Source organism: Halichoerus grypus, chromosome 1 (genome assembly GCF_964656455.1).
Source record: "Halichoerus grypus chromosome 1, mHalGry1.hap1.1, whole genome shotgun sequence".
In the NCBI taxonomy this organism is placed as follows: Eukaryota; Metazoa; Chordata; class Mammalia; order Carnivora; family Phocidae; genus Halichoerus; species Halichoerus grypus.
The window spans coordinates 202144262-202166211 of NC_135712.1; the positions used below are offsets into that span (position 1 = coordinate 202144262).

General features: G+C 47.0%; 2 protein-coding genes across 2 annotated transcripts in view; both read right to left on the reverse strand.

Moving 5' to 3' along the window:
* Nucleotides 1-551: 551 nt before the first annotated feature.
* TMEM42 (transmembrane protein 42) lies at nt 552-4569 on the reverse strand. Its single transcript, XM_036095881.2, has 3 exons — nt 4320-4569; nt 1886-2032; nt 552-1174 (listed from the first exon to the last, which is right to left on the reverse strand). The coding sequence occupies exons 1-3, from the start codon at nt 4509-4511 to the stop codon at nt 1034-1036; spliced, it is 480 nt and encodes a 159-aa protein (XP_035951774.1). The 5' UTR covers nt 4512-4569; the 3' UTR covers nt 552-1033.
* Nucleotides 4570-7525: 2956 nt separating this feature from the next.
* Nucleotides 7526-21950, reverse strand: part of KIF15 (kinesin family member 15) — a 68262-nt gene continuing 53837 nt past the window's right edge. Inside the window, exons 27-35 of the mRNA XM_036095870.2 lie at nt 18846-18992; nt 18192-18293; nt 17722-17886; nt 15822-15931; nt 13291-13363; nt 12784-12821; nt 8889-9054; nt 8507-8638; nt 7526-8174 (exon numbers count right to left, since the gene is read on the reverse strand). Of these exons, the coding sequence (XP_035951763.1) occupies nt 8112-8174; nt 8507-8638; nt 8889-9054; nt 12784-12821; nt 13291-13363; nt 15822-15931; nt 17722-17886; nt 18192-18293; nt 18846-18992 (996 nt within the window). The 3' untranslated portion in view covers nt 7526-8111. The remainder of the gene's footprint in view (nt 8175-8506; nt 8639-8888; nt 9055-12783; nt 12822-13290; nt 13364-15821; nt 15932-17721; nt 17887-18191; nt 18294-18845; nt 18993-21950) is intronic.

The window sequence follows — 21950 nt, forward strand, 5'->3', positions numbered from 1 at the left end:
ACATGGAGGCGGTCAGCCTCGGGGAGAGCTGAGAGGGCGCTGGGACATCCAGGGGAGCCCCCCCCCCCAGGGACCTGAAGCCCCACACGAGGGAGGGAACGTGCAGGCAGCACACAGACCACTTGGAACATTCACACTGCGTAAGATACAAAAATGTCACAGGGATCCGCGAAAGAAAATCAAAGGGCAGAGAGGCCTACAGCGGAAATGAGGGGGCGAGAGCGGCCTCTGGGCCGGTTTCCTTTCCCACCAAGTAAAACAAAACTAGGTCCCCAAAGTGGTGAGGTCAAGCCTTCCTCCTTGCGTACCAAGAGAATGGACAGACGCTGCTGAAACTGAAGAGCGCCGGCCCGGGTGGCAACAAGGAAGGAACCGCGTGCTCTGTGAGCGTGGCAGGCGGGACAGCAGCTGAGCCCCAGGCCCCGGGGGGCGAGGGTGGCTCTCAATTCCCTTCCAAGGGCTGCGGCTCACCTGGGCTGCCCCCTCTTACTCCAGAGAATTTGGAAAGGAAAAAAAAAAGTAGGACAGCATCAAGATTCCACACCTGCTACTTTTAACTCACAAACCAACGGATTTATTAATCCGGTTTCCCTTCCCCTGCCGAACTGCAGAAGCTTGACGCAGATCCCCGGTAAGCCGCGTGCAGGTGTCGGAAAGCTCCACCGGAACCCACCCCCGAGTCACGGCACGGGCCTCTGTTCGGCCACAGGACTGCAATCACAGCGCGGTCTCAAGGCCGTACGCCCAGCAGACTGACCCCAGGGTCTCCAGCATCTGCCGAGGGGCACCGGGTGGGCCCAGGGGTGTGAGAATCGAAAGCACCGCGCAGGCGTCTCGAGAAGGCTTCAGGCTGAACACGAGTGCGCCTGCCCTCCCCTTCCAGAAGGGGCAGCTGGCCAGCCTCAAGGCTGCTGGGTCAGAGGCCCGTCTCCCTCGGCAGCATCTCCCTCTGGCTGATGGTCAGAAGGCCCTGGGAGGTGGTCCCCACACGCCATCCTGCGCCTGGGCCGCCGCGCTGTCTCTCCACCTGCTGCTACTTCTGCTTGTATTCGGGGTCCTTCCCGCTGGGCGGCAGCTTCCTGTGGATCAGGCTGAGGCCGCAGAGGATGAGGAACACGCCGCCCCACCACAAAACCTCCTGGCACTCTCCATACAACACAAAGCCCAGGAAGGCCTGCGGGACAGAGACCATGGTGAGGCCACGTCCACACGTGCCCGCAGGACTCGAGCGCGGCGAGGAGGCACCACCTCACTCCCCTGGGGGCTGACGGCCCTCCTGGGGCAGGAGGAAAGGTCTGGAGCTGGAAGTCGGGGGCCTGAAACCCAGCTGTCACCTTCCGCAAGTCACTATTCATGTCTGGCTCACCTGGAGAGGGGAGGAGGGTACCTTCCTCACAGCCCCGGCCCCAAGCAAAGTGCACAAGAAAGCCCAGCAGAGGCCAGCTGCTAAAGCCCAGCACAGAGCGGACGCCTGGTGTTTGCTGATCCAAACCGGCCGGCCAAGTCCTCCCTCCCTCGACGGCAGGACCGACTGCGCTCAGCCCTGCCTGGCTGACATCAGGCTATCAGAGGAAAGAGCAGCCCCCCTCCACGTCTCACGCTCAAGTTCACAGAGCCCTAGGCGTCCAGCTAGCACAGAGGTGGCCGAGACTTCAGAATGAGGGCTGCAGCCTGGAAGGGCAGCATGCAGGTAGGCTTTTTTACAGTTGGACTTCATCCCCAGCTAGCTTGAGAGTTCGGCCAAGTTTGAGATTAGAGGAGCAGCCCCCAGGGGTCAAGCCACAGCCCAATCTCTGCGTCAGCTCCTGTCTGGGAGGGCGAGAGTTCCCCAACTCACCCAAAACCCAGCTTTGGGACAGGGGGACTGTACCCTCGGGCCACTCACCGAGCTGAGGATGTTTGAAAACGTCACTGTGACTGATGCAATGGCTGAAGACATGGAGAAACTGAGGCCCCGGCTAAAGAATGTCCACATCAGAGAATTGGTAGTCGCCATCACAATGACTCCCAAGATGCAGAAGCCCATGTTCACCTGCGGGAGAAAGCGTCACTGCGTCCATGCTCAGCCACGGCGGACCTGCGGGCCCCCTCACAGCACACCCAGGGGCCTGATCACCAGCAGCCGGGCCCCTACTGAGACCCCACCACAGCTCCTCAGAGCTTTCCTGCACAGGACTTCACCTAACCCTGTGCTCAGCACACCCATTTTACAGCTGAAATAAACTGAGACTTATTTGACAGTCTTGCTGGCCATGTGCCCTGGGGCAGAGCAAAATGCTAATCCGTAACCAGTACTTTGTTTAGAACACCAGTCCCTTACTGGTGTTGAGGATCAGTGCCGGAGGGCAAGCAGTTATTAGTCAGTATGTAGTGTGAGCAAATCAGGGGCAGAGTCCTCACTTCCGGGGATCAGGTAAAGCGTGAATTCGCCAAGCTTCCTCCCACCCCGTGCAGGCTACAGGACATTCAGGCCAGTCCTGCTGGGCATTCTGGAGTTTTTACTCTGTGCCAGGCCCTGTGCCTAGGTGTTTTAAGTGCATTCTCATTTATTCCTTAACTTCACTTTACAGATAAGGAGCCTAAATTAGCAACTTGCTTGAAGTGCCTATAACCTGTGGGAGCCACCAGGATTCAAACCCAGGCAGTGGGTCCACGCTCTTAACCAGGACACAGCCCTGCTCAGGGAACCGCCCCCTCTACTTGACTAGTGATCCCAGCCATCACTTGGAGTACTTGCAGCCTTTTTCTTTTCTTTTTTTTTTAAGATTTTATTTATTTATTTGAGAGAGAGAGAGAGAAAGCACGAGGGGGAGCAGCAGAGGGAGAGGGAGAAGCAGACTCCCTGCTGAGCAGGGAGCCCGATGCGGGGCTCGATCCCAGGACTCCGGGATCACGACCTGAGCCGAAGGTAGACGCTTAACCGACTGAGCCACCCAGGCACCCCTTTTCTTTCTTTCTTTCTTTTTTTTTAAAGGTGAGAGCCTGGAAAGGAGAGGATCTTAAGCCTCCTACTCAACATGCAGACACCGTGCTTGGTTTTGAGTTAGAAACCTGCTTGCAGACAGAGCTGCCTCCTCTGGGGTGACCATCTAAACAGCATACTCTTTTTTTTTTAAGATTTTATTTTTAAATAATCTCTACACCCAATGTGGGGCTCGGACTCACAACCCAGAGACCAAGAGGTGCATGCTCTACTGACTGAGCCAGCCAAGCGCCCCTCATACTCTTCTTTCCAGTGTCATAAGGAAAGGGTGTCTTGGGGCGCCTGAGTGGCTTAGTCTGTTAAGCATCTGCCTTTGGCTCAGGTCGTGATCCTGGGGTCCTGCGATCAGGCCCCACATCACATCGGGCTCTCTGCTCAGCAGGGAGTCTGCTTCTCCCTCGCCCTCTGCCTGCTGCCCTGCCTACCTGTGATCTCTCTGTCAAATAAATAAAATCTTTTTTTTTAAAAGGAAAGGGTGTCTTTGCAGAATTTTCACAAAAGCACTGTATAAACCAGCGGCAACCTGCTTATGTAGTTATGAAGGCCTGGTGCACAACTACCCAGACTAGGAAGCCTCATGGTTCAGTTACTCATCTTCCTTTGGAGCACTTCAAGAATTACACCCACAGGGCACTAATCTCAAGCATGGTGGTTCCCACTGGATTAGCCTCAAACAGGTTTACCCGCATGGACCAGTCTGTCCACTGTCCAGGTCAGGAACTAACCCTGGGTGCTGGGGCAGTGAAACCCCTCGGGCAGCAGACACTGGCCTACCGCTCGGGATGGGGGGCAGGGGTCCACTGCAGCAGACGTGTGGAGGCCGTTTAGGAGTTCTCAGCAAGGGGGTGGGGGCGGGGTGTCCAGCATGCTTCTCTGTCCTCTCTTACACCTACGTGTCCCAAACTCCCCATTTTCCTGGCAGCAGGGTATTCGGGTCAAAACACTCGTTAATTACGGAGCAAAGGCTTCTCACCTTAAGAGTCACGTGGAGAGACATGTTCAGGCATAAGGGGCTTAAAATGAAAGGTAGAGAGTGGATGCAGGAAAGCGAACTAGCCCAATCGGAGGACAGATTGTAGGTCCCTGGTAGGGAAGAGGCTTAGGTCTCTTACCGCCTACACTGGACGAGGACTTGACGGGATTTAGAATGCAGGGATGCTCCGCCGCCCCAGCTGACTGCAGCGCCCGGCTGCGGACCGGGCGAACAGACCCGCGGGCGTGAGGCTTCGCCCTGCGCCCCCAACCCCAACCCCCCCGGAGCCTCGCGGGCCCCGCAGCGCCCCTCCTCCGCCCGGGCCCACCCGCCCGCCGGCCGCAGCGGCGCCCCGGGCTCGACCTCGCTGCCGAAGGCCAGCTTGGCGGAGGCGGCGGCCAGGGCCCCGAACGCGCCGGCGCACAGGCAGTTGAATACACCCCAGAAGCGGCGCCGCATCGCGCCGGCCTGCAGGTGCGGGGGGAATTCCGCGGGGGCGTCGGGGTAGGCGGCCGGGCATACGGCGCCCCCGGGGGCCTGCGGCCTCTCGGCCATGGTGCCCGCCACCACCTCTCCCCGCGCCCGGCGCACCCGCCAGCAGCGGGACCGAGCGCGCGCCGCGATTGGGCGGCGGCCCCACGTGACGCGGCGCCCACGTGAGCGGAGAGGCCAATTCGGGCGCGGCGAGGGCCTCCGGGGGGCGGGGCCGGGGGCGGAGCCGCGCCCCGGGGGCCTCCGCGGGGCAGCGGGCAGCCTGCGGCGTTGGGCTTAGGTTTACCCGGGAGCCGTCCGGGGCTGGCGTCGGAAGCCGCGGCCATGCCGCTGTGGTTGCTGCTGTAGAATAACTATCCGTGACCGGGCCGTTTCAGTCTTTGCCGCTGAGTGCGGCCCAGCATCCGCTTTCCCCAGGAATTTGTTAAAAATGCCGAATCCCGGGCCCGCCCGACACCCATTGATCGGAATCTGCATTCCAACAAGACCCGCTGGGGACTCACCTGCACCTTCCAGTTCGGGAGGCGCCAAGTGGAAAGACGCCTCAGCAGAGGGCGCTAGAGACCTCCACACTCGGCCAGGAGGCGGGCTCCGGCGAGGGCCGCTGACAAATCAGAATGCCCAGATGGATACGCGCTCACTGTGGGATTTAGAAAATATGTCACCCATAATCACTCTGCTCAGATACCCAGGACTAACATTACTTCCCATTTCCTATGCACTTAAATGTTTAAAATGTTTGTGTGTAAAAAGTAGTACATGTCTTTCCAAGAGAAGTGTTGGGACTACTTCTCTCCAGGAAAATCATTATTAGAGTACTTTCTGTCTAGGCACAGTTTTATATACAGCACACGTTAAAAAATAGTTTACATAGGGGCGCCTGGGTGGCTCAGTCGTTAAGCGTCTGCCTTCGGCTCAGGTCATGATCCCAGGGTCCTGGGATCGAGTCCCACATCGGGCTCCCTGCTCCTTGGGAGCCTGCTTCTCCCTCTGCCTCTGTCTCTCATGAATAAATAAATAAAATCTTTAAAAAAAAAAAAAGTTTACATAATCTGTATTGGACGTTTTTAGTATGATTTCACACTGAACTGTTGAGCAGCATTTTTTTTTCCGTTCCGGAAGTTTTCGTGGAAGTCCTTCCTTGCCACTCTCTCTCACAGGGTGGTTTTGTGGCTCAAATTAAAGCACGGATAGCCCTGATAACTGCTATTTATAGGTTGAATTGTGTCCCCCCAAAAAAGATATGTGTAAGTCCTAATCCTCCACACCTGTGAATATGACCTTACTGCAGATGTAACCAAATTAGGAAGTCATTAGCGTGAGCCCTAATCTGACTAGTGTTCTTCCAGGAAACAGAGACACAGGGAGAAGGCCACGTGACAACGGAGGCAGACTGGAGTGATGCATCTACGCGCCCAGGACCGCCAAGGACTGCTGTGGGTACCGCAAGCTAAGAGAAAGGCATGGAACAGACGCTCCCTGGAGCCCTCAGAATGCCCTTGCTGACACCTTGAATCTGGACTTCTAGCCTCCAGAAACTGTGAGAGAATTGCTTTTAGCCCCCCAGTTTGTGGTCATTTGTTCTGGCAGCCCCCAGACACTCCCATAGGTGGGTAAGACCCAACCAAGCCTCTTTAATACCAGCTTCAGTGTTCCAACCCTTCTCCCACCTCCAGGGCGATCTCAGTTTCTACGCTCTATATGCTGAATTTTATTTTATTTTATTTTATTTTATTTTTTTTTTTTTAAGATTTTATTTATTTATTTGACAGAGAGAGAGACAGCTAGAGCAGGAACACAAGCAGGGGGAGTGGGAGAGGGAGAAGCAGGCTTCCCGCCAAGCAGGGAGCCCGATGTGGGACTCGATCCCAGGACACTGGGATCATGACCTGAGCCGAAGGCAGACGCTTAACGACTGAGCCACCCAGGCACCCATGAATTTTATTTTATTTTTTTAAGATCTACACCCAACATGGGGCTTGAACTCACAACCCCGAGACCAAGAGTCCCACGCTCCACCATCAAGCCTGCCAGGTGCCTCCTACACTGATTTTTTTTTTTTTTTTTTTCTCCTACACTGATTTTTAGTTCCCTTTTTTTGTTTCTGGTTCTTAGGGATTGACTATTACTCTTTGGGAATTCAACTGTGTATTAATTTTTAAAATTGTTTTTCCTCAGCTTTATTGAGGTATAATTTATGACCCATAAAATGAAGCCATTTTGAAGAGAGTTTAATTTTTAGAAGACTTATAGAGCTAACTGTGTGCAATCATCACCACAAACCAACACATTTCCACCACATCAAAAAAGTTCCCATCATGCCTTTACGGTCACTCGCTCCCATCCCCAGCCACCAGCCACCGAGGATTTGCTTTCTATCTCTATAATTTGCCCTTTCTGGACATTTCACATAAATGGGATCATACAGGTATGTGGTCTTTTGGGCCTGGCTTCTTCCACTTTTTTTTGTTGTTGTTGAGGTTCATCCATGTTGCCTCTTTTTATTGCTGCGTATAGTGTTCTATTATGTGTAAAAAATGCTCGGTATCATTAGGCCTTAGAATGTCAGTGATGAGCCACAACGCAAGCTCTGGGATGACTACACTAAAACATCTGGCAGTAACAGGAGCTGAGGAGGACATGGAGAAGCTGAACTCCTTGCTGGTGGGAACATGGAGGATGAAACCAAACAGTGCATCTGGAAAGGGGAGGCAGATCTTAGAAAGTTAAACACAAGCTTACCAGCAACTCTACTCCTAGGTATCTAGGAGTATCTAGGAGCCATAGGAAACACAGGTCCCCAGCAAGACTGGCACACAAAAATTTACAGCAGCATTATTCATAATAGCCCCCAAACTGCCAATAGCTCGAATGTCCATCAAATGGTAAGTAAATCAAATGTGGCATCTCCGCACAATGGAATATGATTTGCAATGAAAAGGAATGAAGTGGTGACACACAGAAGTTCCTCGAGGGCAGGAGATTTTGTTTGCTTTGTTCACGGATGACCAGGGCATATAATAGGTGCTCATTAAGTATATGGTGAATGGACATGTCTTTAATCTGGCACTCCCAAGTGAACAATGTAAATCACTTTATTAAACTGTTAATTTTTAAAGGATTTTATTACATTTTGAAAAAATGGCCATATTTACAGTCATAAAAAAATGCTCAGAATACTGAAAGTAAGGATACAAAAATAATCTATATTAACAAGTTTGCCTTTCGTACATGCTACTCAATAGGATTAACGTCATGGCAAGTTTTGAAACCACTACGTATCGTTAGAGCTGCTGCTATAAGACTCAAAGGAGATTATGGAAGATAGTATCTAAGGAAAAAATAACCTGGCCAACATCCACTGTAAACCTTAGCTACAGTTTTTTATTTTAAAAAGGCAAAAGGTTTTCCCAGTATTTAGAGTTGAAAGCATTGAAATGGGACGGTAACTTCGAAATAGTACACTGCCGACTGCCACAGGGTGAGTATGGATGCAGAACATTCATCAGAAACTTGAAGGTCAGCCCCCAATGCCACATACACAGTTAGTAATTACGCTCCTCGATTCAGCTTTGTCAGATGCGCAAGGGTAGGGCTTACTTTTGCAAGAGGAAAGAAATTCTCCAGAAAGGTGATGCCTAGGTAGGTAGTTGACCAAGAGCCTTACGATTCGTTCCTTTTCTTTTCTTTTAAAAATACATTTTCAGCACGCAACTTTTCTGTCTCCTGAGAAGTAAATTTTAAAAAAAGGAAAAGAAAACAAAATTAAGGCTCAAATGCTTACAGGAAGTTATTCTTTGCATTCATCAAGTTTATATTTCAAATTAAGACTACAATTTTCAATTTGTAAATGATTTATAACATTAAACAAGAATCTGATTACGTTAGAGCCTGACAACGGACTGAATTATCCTTGGAATAATAAGGACTGATATATATTTTTTTAATTCATTAAGTTCCCCAAAGAAGGCATTTAAGTGATTTGATGATTAAATTAAACTTTAAACAAGCATTCTAAGACCAGGCTGAGTTTATTTAGAGTACTTTTCAGAGCTTACCTCAGCGAGCCTGACATTCTCCTTCTTCAGCCGCACGACGTACTGAATCTTCTGATGCAGGTTTTGGTGACCGACCAACTTCCCATTTTCCTCAGCAAGACACTCCACCTGCTTCCTTAACATTTCCATCTCCTGCAGGCAAATCAATCCAGGGAGGGGGAAATGAGCTGCTCTTAATTTTGCTTTTACAATCACATTATTTCGTGCCTCCCAAGAGCACGAAGTAGGTCAACTACTTGGCCAACTACCTGGGTGCCAGAGAGCCCAGGTTCCCGGCTTTCATGGCCATTCATCCCTGCGCATGCCAGAGCGACTCTAAACCACGGATACCCCCTCCCAGACATGTCCTAAGCACATGAAAACAACCAATACACAAACGCACCTGGAATATTCTCTCCTTTTCCTCATACAGTTCTTCCAGCTTTGATCTCAGCTGTTCCTTTTCTTGGAACGCTTTAGATTCCAAAGTTCTGGTTCGCTCGACTTCCTCAGCCATTCTAAGGCAGTCCATCTCTTTGTTCTGAAGGGCACTCTGGACTTCTTCTAGGCTGTAACAACAAATAGCGTTTTGTGGGATTCCAAAGGAACATAATTACAACAGTATTCAAATGAGACATTTTTCACCCAAGCCCAGAATTTTTATTTGAAAGCATCACAAATATTCAGCCCTCCCCTAGTGACGGCATAGGGAGATTTGGCAAAGGATGCAGATAGGCTTCTTTTGTTATTTTATCCAAGACTTTCATTTTGGAAAACTCCTCAAACCATTTTTTAAATAATAAAAATTTAGAATGGAAACTTCTGGATCTGGCTCCTTTGGAGCAAATGTAACTTAAGTATTATTATAGTCTGCATAGTTTATTCAATGCCCCATATCTTAATTCTTTTGGATTTCAAAAACTGGTTCTCAGACCATAGGACACCAGTCATTTCTTCAAGGATGTGCTATTCAGAATTCATACACTCTACAACTGTCAATTGAAAAGAAAAATGAGGAACAAAGTTATCATGGAATTACATAGAAATGCACTGTTTTAATAAAATTGTGTGAATCCTATAAGCTGTCCAAAAGAAAGAAGTACTTTTTACTGCATTTTTATGCATATGGAATAGAATGATTATTTTTTATGACATCATACTCAAAATTTAATATGCCATTTAAGGCAAGCTTATTTCAGGAGCAGTGTTTTCAGACTACATTCCGTGGAACCTCAGAAGAACAGCATGGGGAGTAGGCACTGATGTTCTCCCTGATTCACTTAGAGCTGTTCTGCATTTGTCTTGTGTACTTTGCTTCAGTTTGATGAAATTTCTGTGGCACGGCAGACCCTGCTGCTGCTTACCCATAAAAACTCATTTTCTTTGGGGGGAAAAAGGAAAAAAACGGAGAAGCACACCCAGTTCCCAAGTGTTGGTAAAAACTAAACTGGTCTAGGCTAAGCCTGGTTTCTCTACCCTACTGCCAGATACTGGTTTCTTCCACTTACCTGGAGGTGTGTTAATTCTGACCATGAAGCACAGGCTGATTCTTGGGGGCTAGTAGGAGTTTTTTTTCTCCCCTGACAAAAGAAAGCCCTTTTGAACCCACCTCATTACAAACTGTGATCCTCTTGTTTATGAGATTTGGGGCTATGGCAGCCATCTTGTGGCCACGAGGCCACAAGCAAGAGTGCCGAAAGTCAAAGAATGGGAAGGGTATGGGTCCTTGATGGCATCATTGAGTCAGTGCACCTCCAGACCTCTTGTGATATGAAATTAAGCATCTCCTACCTACACCAGTTAGCATAGAATTCAGTTCCTGGTAGCTTTTTTTTTTTTAAGATTTTATTTATTTATTTGACAGAGAGAGAGAGACAGGGAGAGAGGGAACACAAGCAGGGGGAGTGGGAGAGGGAGAAGCAGGCTTCCCGCCGAGCAGGGAGCCCGATGTGGGGCTCGATCCCAGGACTCTGGGATCACGACCTGAGCAGAAGGCAGACGCTAAACGACTGAGCCACCCAGGCACACCTCCTGGTAGCTTTTTAAAGCATCCTCACATGCACAAATAGATAACATTATGGTGAGAATCACTGCTGTAGGCTGGGACCGATAAAACTGGGTGTGCCACTTTCTAGTGTGTGCTTCCCTTGCCCACAGAGTGAGGTCCTGTAACTTCTAGGGACAGTGTATCACTGGAGACTCTTGGTTCCTAGATTATGAAATAAATTACAGGCCAACTTAGAGAGCTTTTATTCTTTTTGCTGGAAAATCTAAAATGGCTATTATTTCTAAAATAGCTGCAATTCTACAAACTGTACAGCTGGATTCTCATAGATCCTGTAAGTGATCCACATTTCTGTCCTAGCTCTACAGTGACTGTCTGGGAGCCAGTCCCTAAACTGCTCATATGTAGAGCAAAGTATGGAACAAGCTCTGTTCCACATCTATACTCTTTGATGCTATAAAGCAAATGACTGGGTAACAAATCTTTTTACAAAATGGGTGGTCTTTGTCAGCTGATCATTAAAAAGAATTTTTGTTCTTTTTAATGGGGGGCTCAGTCGGTTGAACGTCTGCCTTTGGCTCAGGTCGTGATCCCAGGAACCTGGGAGGGAGCCCCGCATCAGGCTCCTTGCTCAGCGGGGAGCCTGCTTCTCCCTCTCCCTCTGCTGCCCACCCTGCTTGTGCTCTCTCGCTCTCTGTCAAATAAATAAAATCTTAAAAAAAAAAAAAAAAAAAAAAGAATTTTTGATGACAGATCACTATGTAATTTTTGACATACTAACTTGGATGGAGTTCAAATAACTGCATGACAAAATTCCTTCTGTTGCCACTAACTACGTGAATAAGATTGCTCAGCACTTACAGTTATAAAAACAAAGTAGGAACAGAGGTGATACTGAATATTGTCTCATTCCAGAATTAAGTATAACAGAATAATGAGTAACTGAAGCAAAAGCATGAAGATAAAATGCACTGGGAGATGCATTTCCACTTAAATTTTACTACGTATAATAATTTATAAAAACTTATAATAATTTAAGGACACCATGATTAATAATAATTGTAATGAAAACTCAATCCAGAAGAAATACAGCACTAGAGCCAGCCATACAAATACAAATTACTTTTACAACACAAGAAACTTTTACAAATTACTTCCCATTTGTATATATACTTTTGTTGCCCAGTTATATGATAGGGTAATAAAAAAAAAATTCCCAAACAATATATTAAATTAGGATATAATTCTGTGTAGGTATGGAACAGAAATTCAATTTGAAAGGAAAAAGGAACAATGTACAATTTTAGATTTAGGAATTTGTTCCTGTATTGTGAAATGGATAGAAAGTAGCAGGTCAGTGGGATACTTTTAACAGAACACCACCAGAGCTTTACTTCTATGGCCAGTTCAAGGTGAGACTTTTGATAGGACAATGGCCGGAACAAAACTGGAGATGTGTCAGCAGTGGGATCCGAACCCACGCCTCCGTGCAGAGACCAGAAGTCTGGACCCTGAGAAGCAGGTGCTGGAGTCTGTGCCTGAGACCAGTCGGCTGTCCTGACACCAAGAACTTTATTCCTACATGGCACTATTTTCAGTATGTGAGAACTTCCACCCCTTGCTTCAATGTAAACTTTCAGTGAGAAATTTTAGACATAAAGTCAACTCCAAAAATGTGCACGAGGGTATATGGTATTTCAAAATTCTTTCAGGAGGTTTAATAAGTGAAAATGTTTAGGGCGTCTGGGTGGCTCAGTTGGTTAGGCGACTGCCTTCGGCTCAGGTCATGATCCCGGAGTCCCAGGATCGAGTCCTGCATCGGGCTCCCTGCTCAGCAGGGAGTCTGCTTCTCCCTCTGACCCTCCCCCCCTCCATGCTCTCTCTCTCTCTCATTCTCTCTCTCTCAAATAAATAAATAAAATCTTAAAAAAAAAATGTTTGAGGACCTCTTCTCTGGATGAATATCTATTCAGAGTGCACTATCTTTCTAATGTTTGACCATTTTATTTGTTAATACCAACCAGCTTACATATTTTGAATTTGACAGAAAATACAGTATATCTTGTTCCTCTAAGAATGAGGCAGTTTATAAGATTACATAAATTAATCTGAAAACTAGATGAAAAAATTAAAATCCTGTTTATAGAACACATGTAAAGAGGCCCAAGGTTTTAAATCAGAGGAAACCAGAAGAAGGAAAGGAGTTACTTACCTGTGGATATAGTATTTCTTTCCTTAGAGGAGAAGAAAGAAAAGACCTACAAGAACTTGAATTACGAAACAATGCACTTACTCTGCTTTCATTTTCAGCATTTCTTCAACTAATTTATTCTGTAATAAGATAAAAAGAAAAAGATGGCTTAAGTTTTTACCACTGCTAAGAAAAAAATTGATAGTAAGCAGTCCACTCTCCCTCATGGTAATGAGATCAATTAAACCAACATCCTCTTCCACACCCCAACGGTGCACCCCTAAACGGGGTGCCTGTCTCTTAAGACTTCACACACTACGCCCCGTGAGGCCTCCCACGGGGACCCTATACCTGCTTCTATTCTAAATGGAAAACTCTGTGTGGGGATGCCGGCAGGAGACTAACCGCTGAAACACGAAGACAAATTCACAAATTCACTCTTATTTCATCAACGATGTCTAAATACTGATGGTAAATATCAAACTTAACAGTGGGAATACAGGAGAGACAGAAATTTCAAGAGTAAAATGGTTTCTAAAATCTATAACCACAGATGCTAAGTAGAAAAGCATTTCTCAGACAAGAAACGTAAAAAAAAAAAGGTTGTACTTTAGCAAGTCTTTCTTTGATCATTTCTTCTTGTTCATTCTTCAGCTGTTGATGATCTAGATGATTCTGTTCACTACAGAGATGAGAAAGGGAGGATAGGGAAACACGGTCAGGCATATTCAAGTATCACTTTCCTATCTGCTGCTGTACGCAGCAATGCCAAGTTATGCCACGAAAAGCTAACTCTGGTGATTAAGTCAAGTTAGCACAGTTCACAAATGTGATTGATATATGGGGATGAAATAAGGCACCTCCCCGGAATTCAGGATGCCTCCCATACAAAACTGAGATGAACAGAGCTGGGAAATCCAATCAAGGCCCGGGGAAAAGTAAAGTAGAAATGGAGCCAAGAGTCGTACCAAATGAAGATCAAATGTGAGCCAAAGGGGGCTGAGACAGGCGGTCCAGAAGCCTGGTGATCAGCTGGGAGGGGGCATCACTGGGTGTGGGGAGGGTTCCTCAGGCCAGCCTACCATATGGAGCCCCAACGCCCCCTTTGCTTGGATTTCATGGTCAGCTGGCAATTTTCTGATGGTACTCTGGCGTCCCATGTATGTTGACACCAGGAAGGGGATTCCCTGAGCACCAGACATAAATCTTTTCATGGAAAAGGAATGCTCCTCTATATAAAGGAAATTACATTTTGGACGATGCATCAGTATCATGTGAATCTGATTAATGGGAGTCCATCTCTGTGAGCTTGACGAGGGCAGGATCATAAACTGAGTTTCTGTGGGCCACCCCTGCACCAGGGGAACATCCCCCAAGGAGAACCTGCCTGAATGCCACAGACTCCTCTAGAAATAGCTCTCACTGATGAGCAAAAAATCGTTTCTTGAAGGAAAACAGAAGGTCCAGTAGTTTCTTTCACTTAATGAATCTGGCAGCCTAGACAGAAATGGTAATGAGACCTCAGTGAGGAAAACGCCCGAAACCATTAGAGAAGTGTTTTCTGTGCTCTAATCCAAAAGTGGGTAAACTTTTTCTGTCAAGAACCAGACAGAAAATGTTCTAGGCTTTGGGAGTCATGGGGGTCCCTGTCACAGCTATTCCACTTGGCTGCTGTAACATCAATGCAACATTTAAATGAAAGGACATGACTGTGCTCCAATAAAACTTTCTTGACCAGACACGCTGTGGGCTTGATCCGACCCCTGAGCCACAGTTTTCTCCCACTCTGATCTTTCAGGAAGGAGGTTCTGTATGGCTTCTTATAAGGGACATGTGGCTATGAAATAGAGTGTTTTAATTGTGATTTTATAAATGGGCTAAAAATGTTCTATGTTCCATGCTTATACTAGCTCTTGATAAAAGACAGTGTACCAAGTACCGTGCTTTTCTTTACATGGGGGTGGAGCATGTAGACAGCAGGTGCGCAGACTGCGCATCAGAATCATCTGGAAGGGGTAGTGCTACTAAATTGAGCATCTCCAATGCTCCCTGACACGTGAAGAGAAGCATTCAGGAGTACACTGTTAGCACAGCCACCATTACCATGCGCAAGCATCCGTTGTCTCAGTTAGGTTTTGGACAGTGCATCTCAGGGCTGCTTCTGGACGGGGAAGGGGAGCGCGTCTGCCCCAGACCTGCCGGCAGGGGTAGGCATAGCAGGCACCCCGAATCTGGGAAGCTGAATTCAGTCAGGGCCTCCATCCCACATGGAGACCCCCTCTGATTCACTTCAACTTGCTGCATACTTTTCCAGGCCACCCTCGTCTCGAATCCCTCCGGGAAGTTCACAGAAGGGCAGGATCGTAACTCTACCCTGTATACCTAGTATCTGCCACTTACTGAGTGACACCCCTCGGCCAAGCACTGTAACCAGCACTTTATCCACGTTATTTTCGGTCTTTAAAACACTGTGTGAGAGAGAGCCATCATTTTCCTCATTTTATGGCTCAGGAAGCGGAGGCACTAGAAGTTAAAAACTGTGTCCAAAGTCACAGGACTTTCAAGTGTCAGAGACAGGACAGAGCCCGGGTGTGACTGCCCGTGACACCAGGCTGTGCCATTAGCAAATACAACTAGAAAACTGCCGTAGCTAAAGGCAAACCACATGCACAGATACCCAAACCCAAGGGAGCGCTCCTCTGGAAAGCTCCTTCCTGCGCACGAGCATTCCCTGGACCATGGGTCATGAAGCAAAATCATCTGGTAGGAAATCCTCCCTTTTTCTGCTGGACCTCTGGAACCTTGTCTTGTCGAGGTCATAGCTTCCTCACCCCACGCCCCTTTTCTGTCAAATAGCAGTAGACAGTTTGGTTCAAATGTTTCACATGCCGGAAATTCATTTCAATAGCTCTACAACAATGCAAAGGTTAACAGAGTAGGCAAGATCATGAAGGCCTTATTCTCCCGTTCTGGAAAAAGCAGTCCCCTCATCAGCCCTGACTCAAAAGCAACCGACGGGGCATCCCCTGGACTAGTGCCGAACACCGTGCACGCCGGGAAACCAGTTCCAACCGCTCTCCCCTAACTACACCCAGGCAGGCCAAGAGTTAGCCCACAGAGTTCTGGTGGCTCTTTCTCACCTGTTGTTCTTTTCCCTCTCAAGATCGTCCAGCTGACTTTGCAGGAGCCAGTTTCTTTCTCGCAACTGCTCAGCTTCCGTGCGGAGGCTTTCCATTTCACACAACTGCTCCTAATAAGACATCAAATCATGTCTTTTCAGAAAACATGTTGTAGGAGGCATGATTTTGCTCCCCAAGGCCACACATGAGACACATATTCCTATTTTAAGCTCCTCGATGCATAAAACACTGCATGGGTATCGCTGGATAAAAAGGGGACTATGACAAGCTCTTGGGGGCCTGGAACTGTGACTCATTTTCATACCCACGGTATGTTAAACATAGTCTCTTATCAATATCACAAAATTCATTAAAATCTCTTTATGAAAAAAGATGTTCAAAAGTCTCTACTTTGGTAAATGTTCTATTTGATTCTATTTAATAAATTCTAATTAAAAAAACTGATGTAGGGAATATAGTCAATAACACGGTAATAACATTGTCTGGTGACAGATGGTAGCTACACCCATGGTGAGCACACCGTAACGGATGGAACTGTCAAATCACTATGTTGTAATGTAGCGTCCAACTGAGTGCCACAGCCCATCACTCAAAATCCTTACATGAACTCTAATTTGAAAATCATGAGCATAACCATCCAGAAAAAATAAATACTTGTCTGCAAGGAGTGTCCTTTCTCCTTTACTTCTACTTGTCCATTGTTTGATTTCTTTTAACCTGACCCAATTTCTCCTGAGTCCTAAAATCATGCCAATCTGGGTAGCAGCCACATTCCTGGGATAGCAGCATACTGAGAGCTGCCCTAAATAAAAAAGCAAGGAATGATCCCCTCCATGAGGAACAAAGCTTAAGAGAGTGCTGTTTTCATGTCCTGTCACTTGGTTACAGTAAGCTAATTTTGTTCCTAAACAAAAACTCACTACAGGGAAAGGGCCTCACACGCTAACTGCGATCTTCTACAAAGCACCCTCTCTGCTCTACCCACACCCCTCCGCACCCACACACCACACACCCAGGCGCTCCTCCACACACCTCCTGCCCCTCAATACTCCTCTAAACACACTCCCCCACATACAATCACCGTACCCCCAAGTCCCTGGGTAAAACCAAAACCAAAACCAAACCAAAAGGAAGTTTAAAAGAAGGGCAAACAAGAGTATTTTTAACTATCATAGACAAAAGCAAATCTCTCTAATATATAAAGAATGCCTACAAATCATTCAGGAAAAGCCCAACAATAGAAAGACGGGCAAAGGGGCGCCTGGGTGGCTCAGTTGGTTAAGCAACTGCCTTCGGCTCAGGTCATGATCCTGGAGTCCCGGGATCGAGTCCCGCATCGGACTCCCTGCTCAGCGGGGAATCTGCTTCTCCCTCTCCCGCTTCCCCTCTTGTGCTCTCTCTCTCTCACTCTCTCTCTCAAATAAATAAATAAAAAATCTTTAAAAAAAAAAAAAAATTAAATTAAAAAAAAAAAAGATGGGCAAAGGATATAGGTCAGAGAAACAGAAAAACCAAAGATGTTCCATCTTATTCCTATTAAGAAAAATACAAATTTTAAAACTACTGAGAGCATGTGCCTTAGCTACGAAACTGGCAAGGATCTAAGTCAGGCAGCACTGTGATCAGAGTAGCTGGTACGGCCCGGGTACGATACCATCATAAAAAACAAATGCTTCCAGATGTGGTTACATATGGGAAGTGGCCACAGTGGGAGCCGCCAGGGACGGTCACCTAGGGAGTGTGGAGTCAGCAGGGGGAGGCTTTTCCGTGTACCCTTTAGTTCTGCGCCTTTTGAATTTTGTATCATCGGTAATCACGAGATACTATTTTACTTATTTATTTATTTTGGATACTGTTTGTTTTAAAAGATTAGGTTTATGCAGAAAAATCATGCAGTTACCTTTATCCTGAGGATTTCAGCATTTTTGACTTCTCTGTCTTCGTTTAGCTTTGTTACAAGGTGTTGCAGAGAAATCTTAGAGGCTCTTCCATCTTCTATCTCTTGTTCTTGTGTTTCCAGGAGTTTTGCCAAATGTGTTTGAAAATGAGGTGGTGTTTTAGGGCTCTATGATAAAATTAAATTTCATCCGAATACTTGATTAAGTGAGGCTTGATAAAGATTTCACTGTAAATGTATATGCCGAGCACACAGAAAACACTCAGCTGTTTAGCTTGTTATTCTAATTCCTGTCCAATTAAAACAAATAAAACACCGGTATCTTTTTATCAAGTAAAAAGCAGAAAAGGTGTTGGTGAAAATCTCTTTCTATAAAAAAAAAAAAAATGAAGCTACAGTCTTCATAATTTCCAAACTTTTATCACTCACGAAACTTCATTCTTCCCGCAACACACTCTTTTTCTGACAAGTACCTGGGGATACTCAGTAGCAGAATCCATTACGTGTTCAAGCTGTCTCATTTTGAAGTTATATTCACTCTTTTTCTGTTCTACTTCCTCCTTCTTCTGGTTCAGCTGGGAAAATTGAACAGAGGTGAGGTGACGCGTTAGAAAATCATAGGGGGCCCATGGTCCTGTTAGAACAGAAAAGCTGCCCAAGGTAGGAGGAGACAGACTTCAGGTTATTTTGTCAGGACTTCAGTAACAATCTGGAAAGCAGTAAGGTATTAAAAGCAGCCCAGACCACACCAATGTTGACAGCTATAAACACTGCGCCTGCTGCTCATGTCTGTGGACCTTGGTTGCTGCTCTGACCCTCTCGTCTCCTGCTCTCTCACAGTGTTTTAAAAAAACGTTAAGCTTCACAGGTAATCAAAGGGTCATCTCAGGAAAATTAAATATAAAACAACAGCCAACAAGCAGACAAAAGTCAGCCATAACCTTGCCCCAGAGGTTAGAACTTGCTGGTGCGTGTCGGGGGCCGGGGTGGGCAGACAGGCAGCCAAGCAAGTTGGAACCCACGTAAGCAGCCGAGTCGTTCAGAGCCCGCCGTGCAGCCGGCCCACCTAAGCACCTGACAGGCCCTCCTTTCTGTATACCGGAAGGAGCCGAGGCCCTGGATCTCACCTCGTGCTGAAGTTCTTGGATCAGGGCCTCCTTCCTGGTCATCTCCTCCTGCGCAGATTGCAGCAGCTCCGAGTGCTTCTTCGAGGCTTCTGTGAGCATGTTCAGCTGCTCAGTGGCATGGGCCAGGTCCTCGCAGAGCATATCCCTCTGTCAGGGGACAATCCCCACAAAGGAAGAATCCTCTCTTAACTGGGTACTCCACTAAGGATTTGCAAATCACCACTATGTGCAATTTTAAAAGGTTAGGAAAGTTTTAAAAACTTTTACTTTTTTTTTTTTGCTTATGTGTGAATCCTTTCCAAAGCAAACCAAACAGTTAATATTTAAGTGAATGCGTCTAAAGAGAAACATTACAGGAAATTCATACAGGCATCCCCTTTCCCCTAACATCGAACCTTTCCCCTCACCCCCAGGATCTCAAAGTTGATCGCTCTTCCCTTAGGAGGACTCCAGACACAGCTGTCTGACCAACTAACTCTAGACGTTTATACACTGGAAGGTAAAGAGCTGTAAAGATGAGTGCCCCCAGCCAGTTCGGGGAGGGCCTGGGCAGTCACCAGACAGTGTGATACGCAGTCATAGGCCGTCAGAGTTTCAGGGGAGTAGCTTGATGGAAAGTGGCAGAGAGAATTAGGAATGCTGTGGGTTGCATACATAATTCCTATGTACACAGCATGCAATCCTTTCCAAGTTAGAGCAGAATCTGCTTACTCTAACTTTCCAAATGTGCATGTGTATATGTACATATATATATTAACTTATATAACTACATATGAATTAACATGTACAATATTATAATACAGAGAATACGTATATATAAAATATATGTTATGTACACGTCACATACAATAATAATGTATGTGTATATAAATGATACAAGAGTGCGGGAAAAACGTGATACACCCCAGGTGCACACACATAGATACCTGATGTACCACACACATTTTTCCATGTATTCACTCTTTCATCCTATCATTTTTCAGGGGGTAGGCTTGATTTCATCTTATGAATGCACCACAATTCAACCCATCACTGAATATTTTGGCTGATTTGAATTTTTCACTATTATATGCCTTATATTCTCACATCTAGATTATTTCTTTAGGCTGATTTCTAAAAGTGCAAACTCGAAGCATATGCAAAAAAAAAAATGAAAGCTGGGTATTACCAGACCACCTCCCCAAAGGCTAAACTTCAGCTTCACCAGAATTGAGAGTCATCACCCTTCTCTGCCATCTTCCTTGGGTCTTAATATTTACCAGCTGCAAGATCAGGAAGTAGCTCTGTTTTTAATTCGAGTTTCTTTGACTTCAGCAGGGTTTTATTCCTCCCAGGGGAGCTACTCATGCACCTCCCCATGTCCCTTTCCGCGCAGGGTGTGTCTGTCCTTTCATGAGTCTTCAGATTCCTAAGAGCTCTTGTATGGATTAAGGCAAGGACCCCTTTGTCCCCAGTTGTAAATACTTTAGCTAATGAAGCCGGGAGATTAGTAAAAAGGGAATGTGAACTAACTGTGGGGTGAGTTCCACTCGAATCTAAGATACTTCAATATGCAGAGTCACCCTTATTTTTTTAAGGAGGGAAGAGAAAGAGAGACCCGAGGAGACAAAGGGAGGAAGGAAGGACTTTTGGGTGAATCGTACTGAGCGCCCACCATTCAGCTATTCCCACTCACACAGCAAGGCTTCCGTCTGCGCTCTGGCGACAGGCCGTGGCCAACTGAAGTTTTAGTCCCCATCTTATACTCTGTACAAGACCTTAGGGGGGCGCCTGGGTGGCTCAGTTGGTTAAGCGACTGCCTTCGGCTCAGGTCATGATCCTGGAGTCCCGGGATCGAGTCCCACATCGGGCTCCCTGCTCAGCAGGGAGTCTGCTTCTCCCTCTCCTGCTCCCCCCTCTTGTGCTCTCTCTCTCAAATAAATAAATAAAATCTTTAAAAAAAAAAAAAAAGACCTTAGGGTGTGCCTTTTATGTGCCAACTTTTCCTTTTCTTTTAAATTCTTCTTTTTTTTTTTTTAAGTGAAGTAGAGTTGACCCTGTGTATGCCCTTTTCAACTAGCCTCCCAGAACTGCCTCCAGGTCCCAGGGGCTGAGCCCTTCCAGGGTGCCTGGCAGCGTCCGCAGCACTTTCCACATATCACCTCATTTCAGCTTCTCCTCTTACACACGAGGCAGTAGTTTGTTATCTCTGCTCCAGGGATGTGACAAATGAGGCACAGAGGGAAATGTAACTTTCACAGGGTTACAGAGCCAGGACTCAGATTCCCAAGCAGTCCAACCCCACAGCCCGTGCCCTTAAGAGCTTATCACTCGTCTCATCTTCCTTTGACCTGGATTTTACCTGCCTGTTTTAATCTCCTTGTATTGTATATATGTTAGCAGCTTCAAGGCCCTTCTGGGTTACAGGAGGATTTAAGGACAAATCACCGGGTTTATCGGCCTTGGATATCTACCCCCGCAGGTTCTCACAGCTCCAAACTAGTGTGTACAAAATGTATTTCACTAACTCCCCTCAGGCCTCTTTTCGTCCATCTCAGGGGTACACAGAACCCTCCTCGGTCACCGTGGCTGGAGCCCTCGGTGCCCACTCTGAATGCTCCTGCCGCCCCAGCACCCGACCTACGGACACCAGCAACTGTCAGCGGTCCTTATGAGGCACCGCCCAGTTCTAGCTCGCCCTATATCCCCACCAGCACTTCTGGGCCCAGGCCTTATCGCCTTTGGCCTGGGCTAAAGTCCACACCGCCCTGGTTTCCTAAAAGATACAGCTGATGTTCCTCGAGACCCTCCATGACACACTCCCCGACCTCCAGCCAGATGTGCCCCACCGCCCCCCTTGCTGGGGACGCTCCGTTCCACAAACACCCACAGCTGCCAAGCTTCCCTCCCCCAGAGAAGTCTTATACAAATCTGATCTCCTCTGGGGAGAGCTCTGGAATTCTCCAAGCATAATCACTCCCCTCCTCCCCTTCCTGTGCTCCCAGGTCATGGATTACATCTAAATACATCTAACTCTTAAGCTAGATGGCATATTTTGAGGTAAGTAACAGTGTTTCAATCATTCCTCCGTTCCCAAATGCCAGCCAGGCAAGGATGTAGGGTAGG

Excerpts from the sequence above, each read along its gene's own strand:
- TMEM42 (XM_036095881.2), bottom strand. The coding sequence starts at position 4,511 with ATGGCCGAGAGGCCGCAGGCCCCCGGGGGCGCCGTATGCCCGGCCGCC. Across the intron at positions 2,033-4,319 it reads AGCTGGCCTTCGGCAGCGAG|GTGAACATGGGCTTCTGCAT; the intron begins GTCGAGCCCGGG and ends TTTCTCCCGCAG. Across the intron at positions 1,175-1,885 it reads TTTCAAACATCCTCAGCTCG|GCCTTCCTGGGCTTTGTGTT; the intron begins GTGAGTGGCCCG and ends TCTGTCCCGCAG.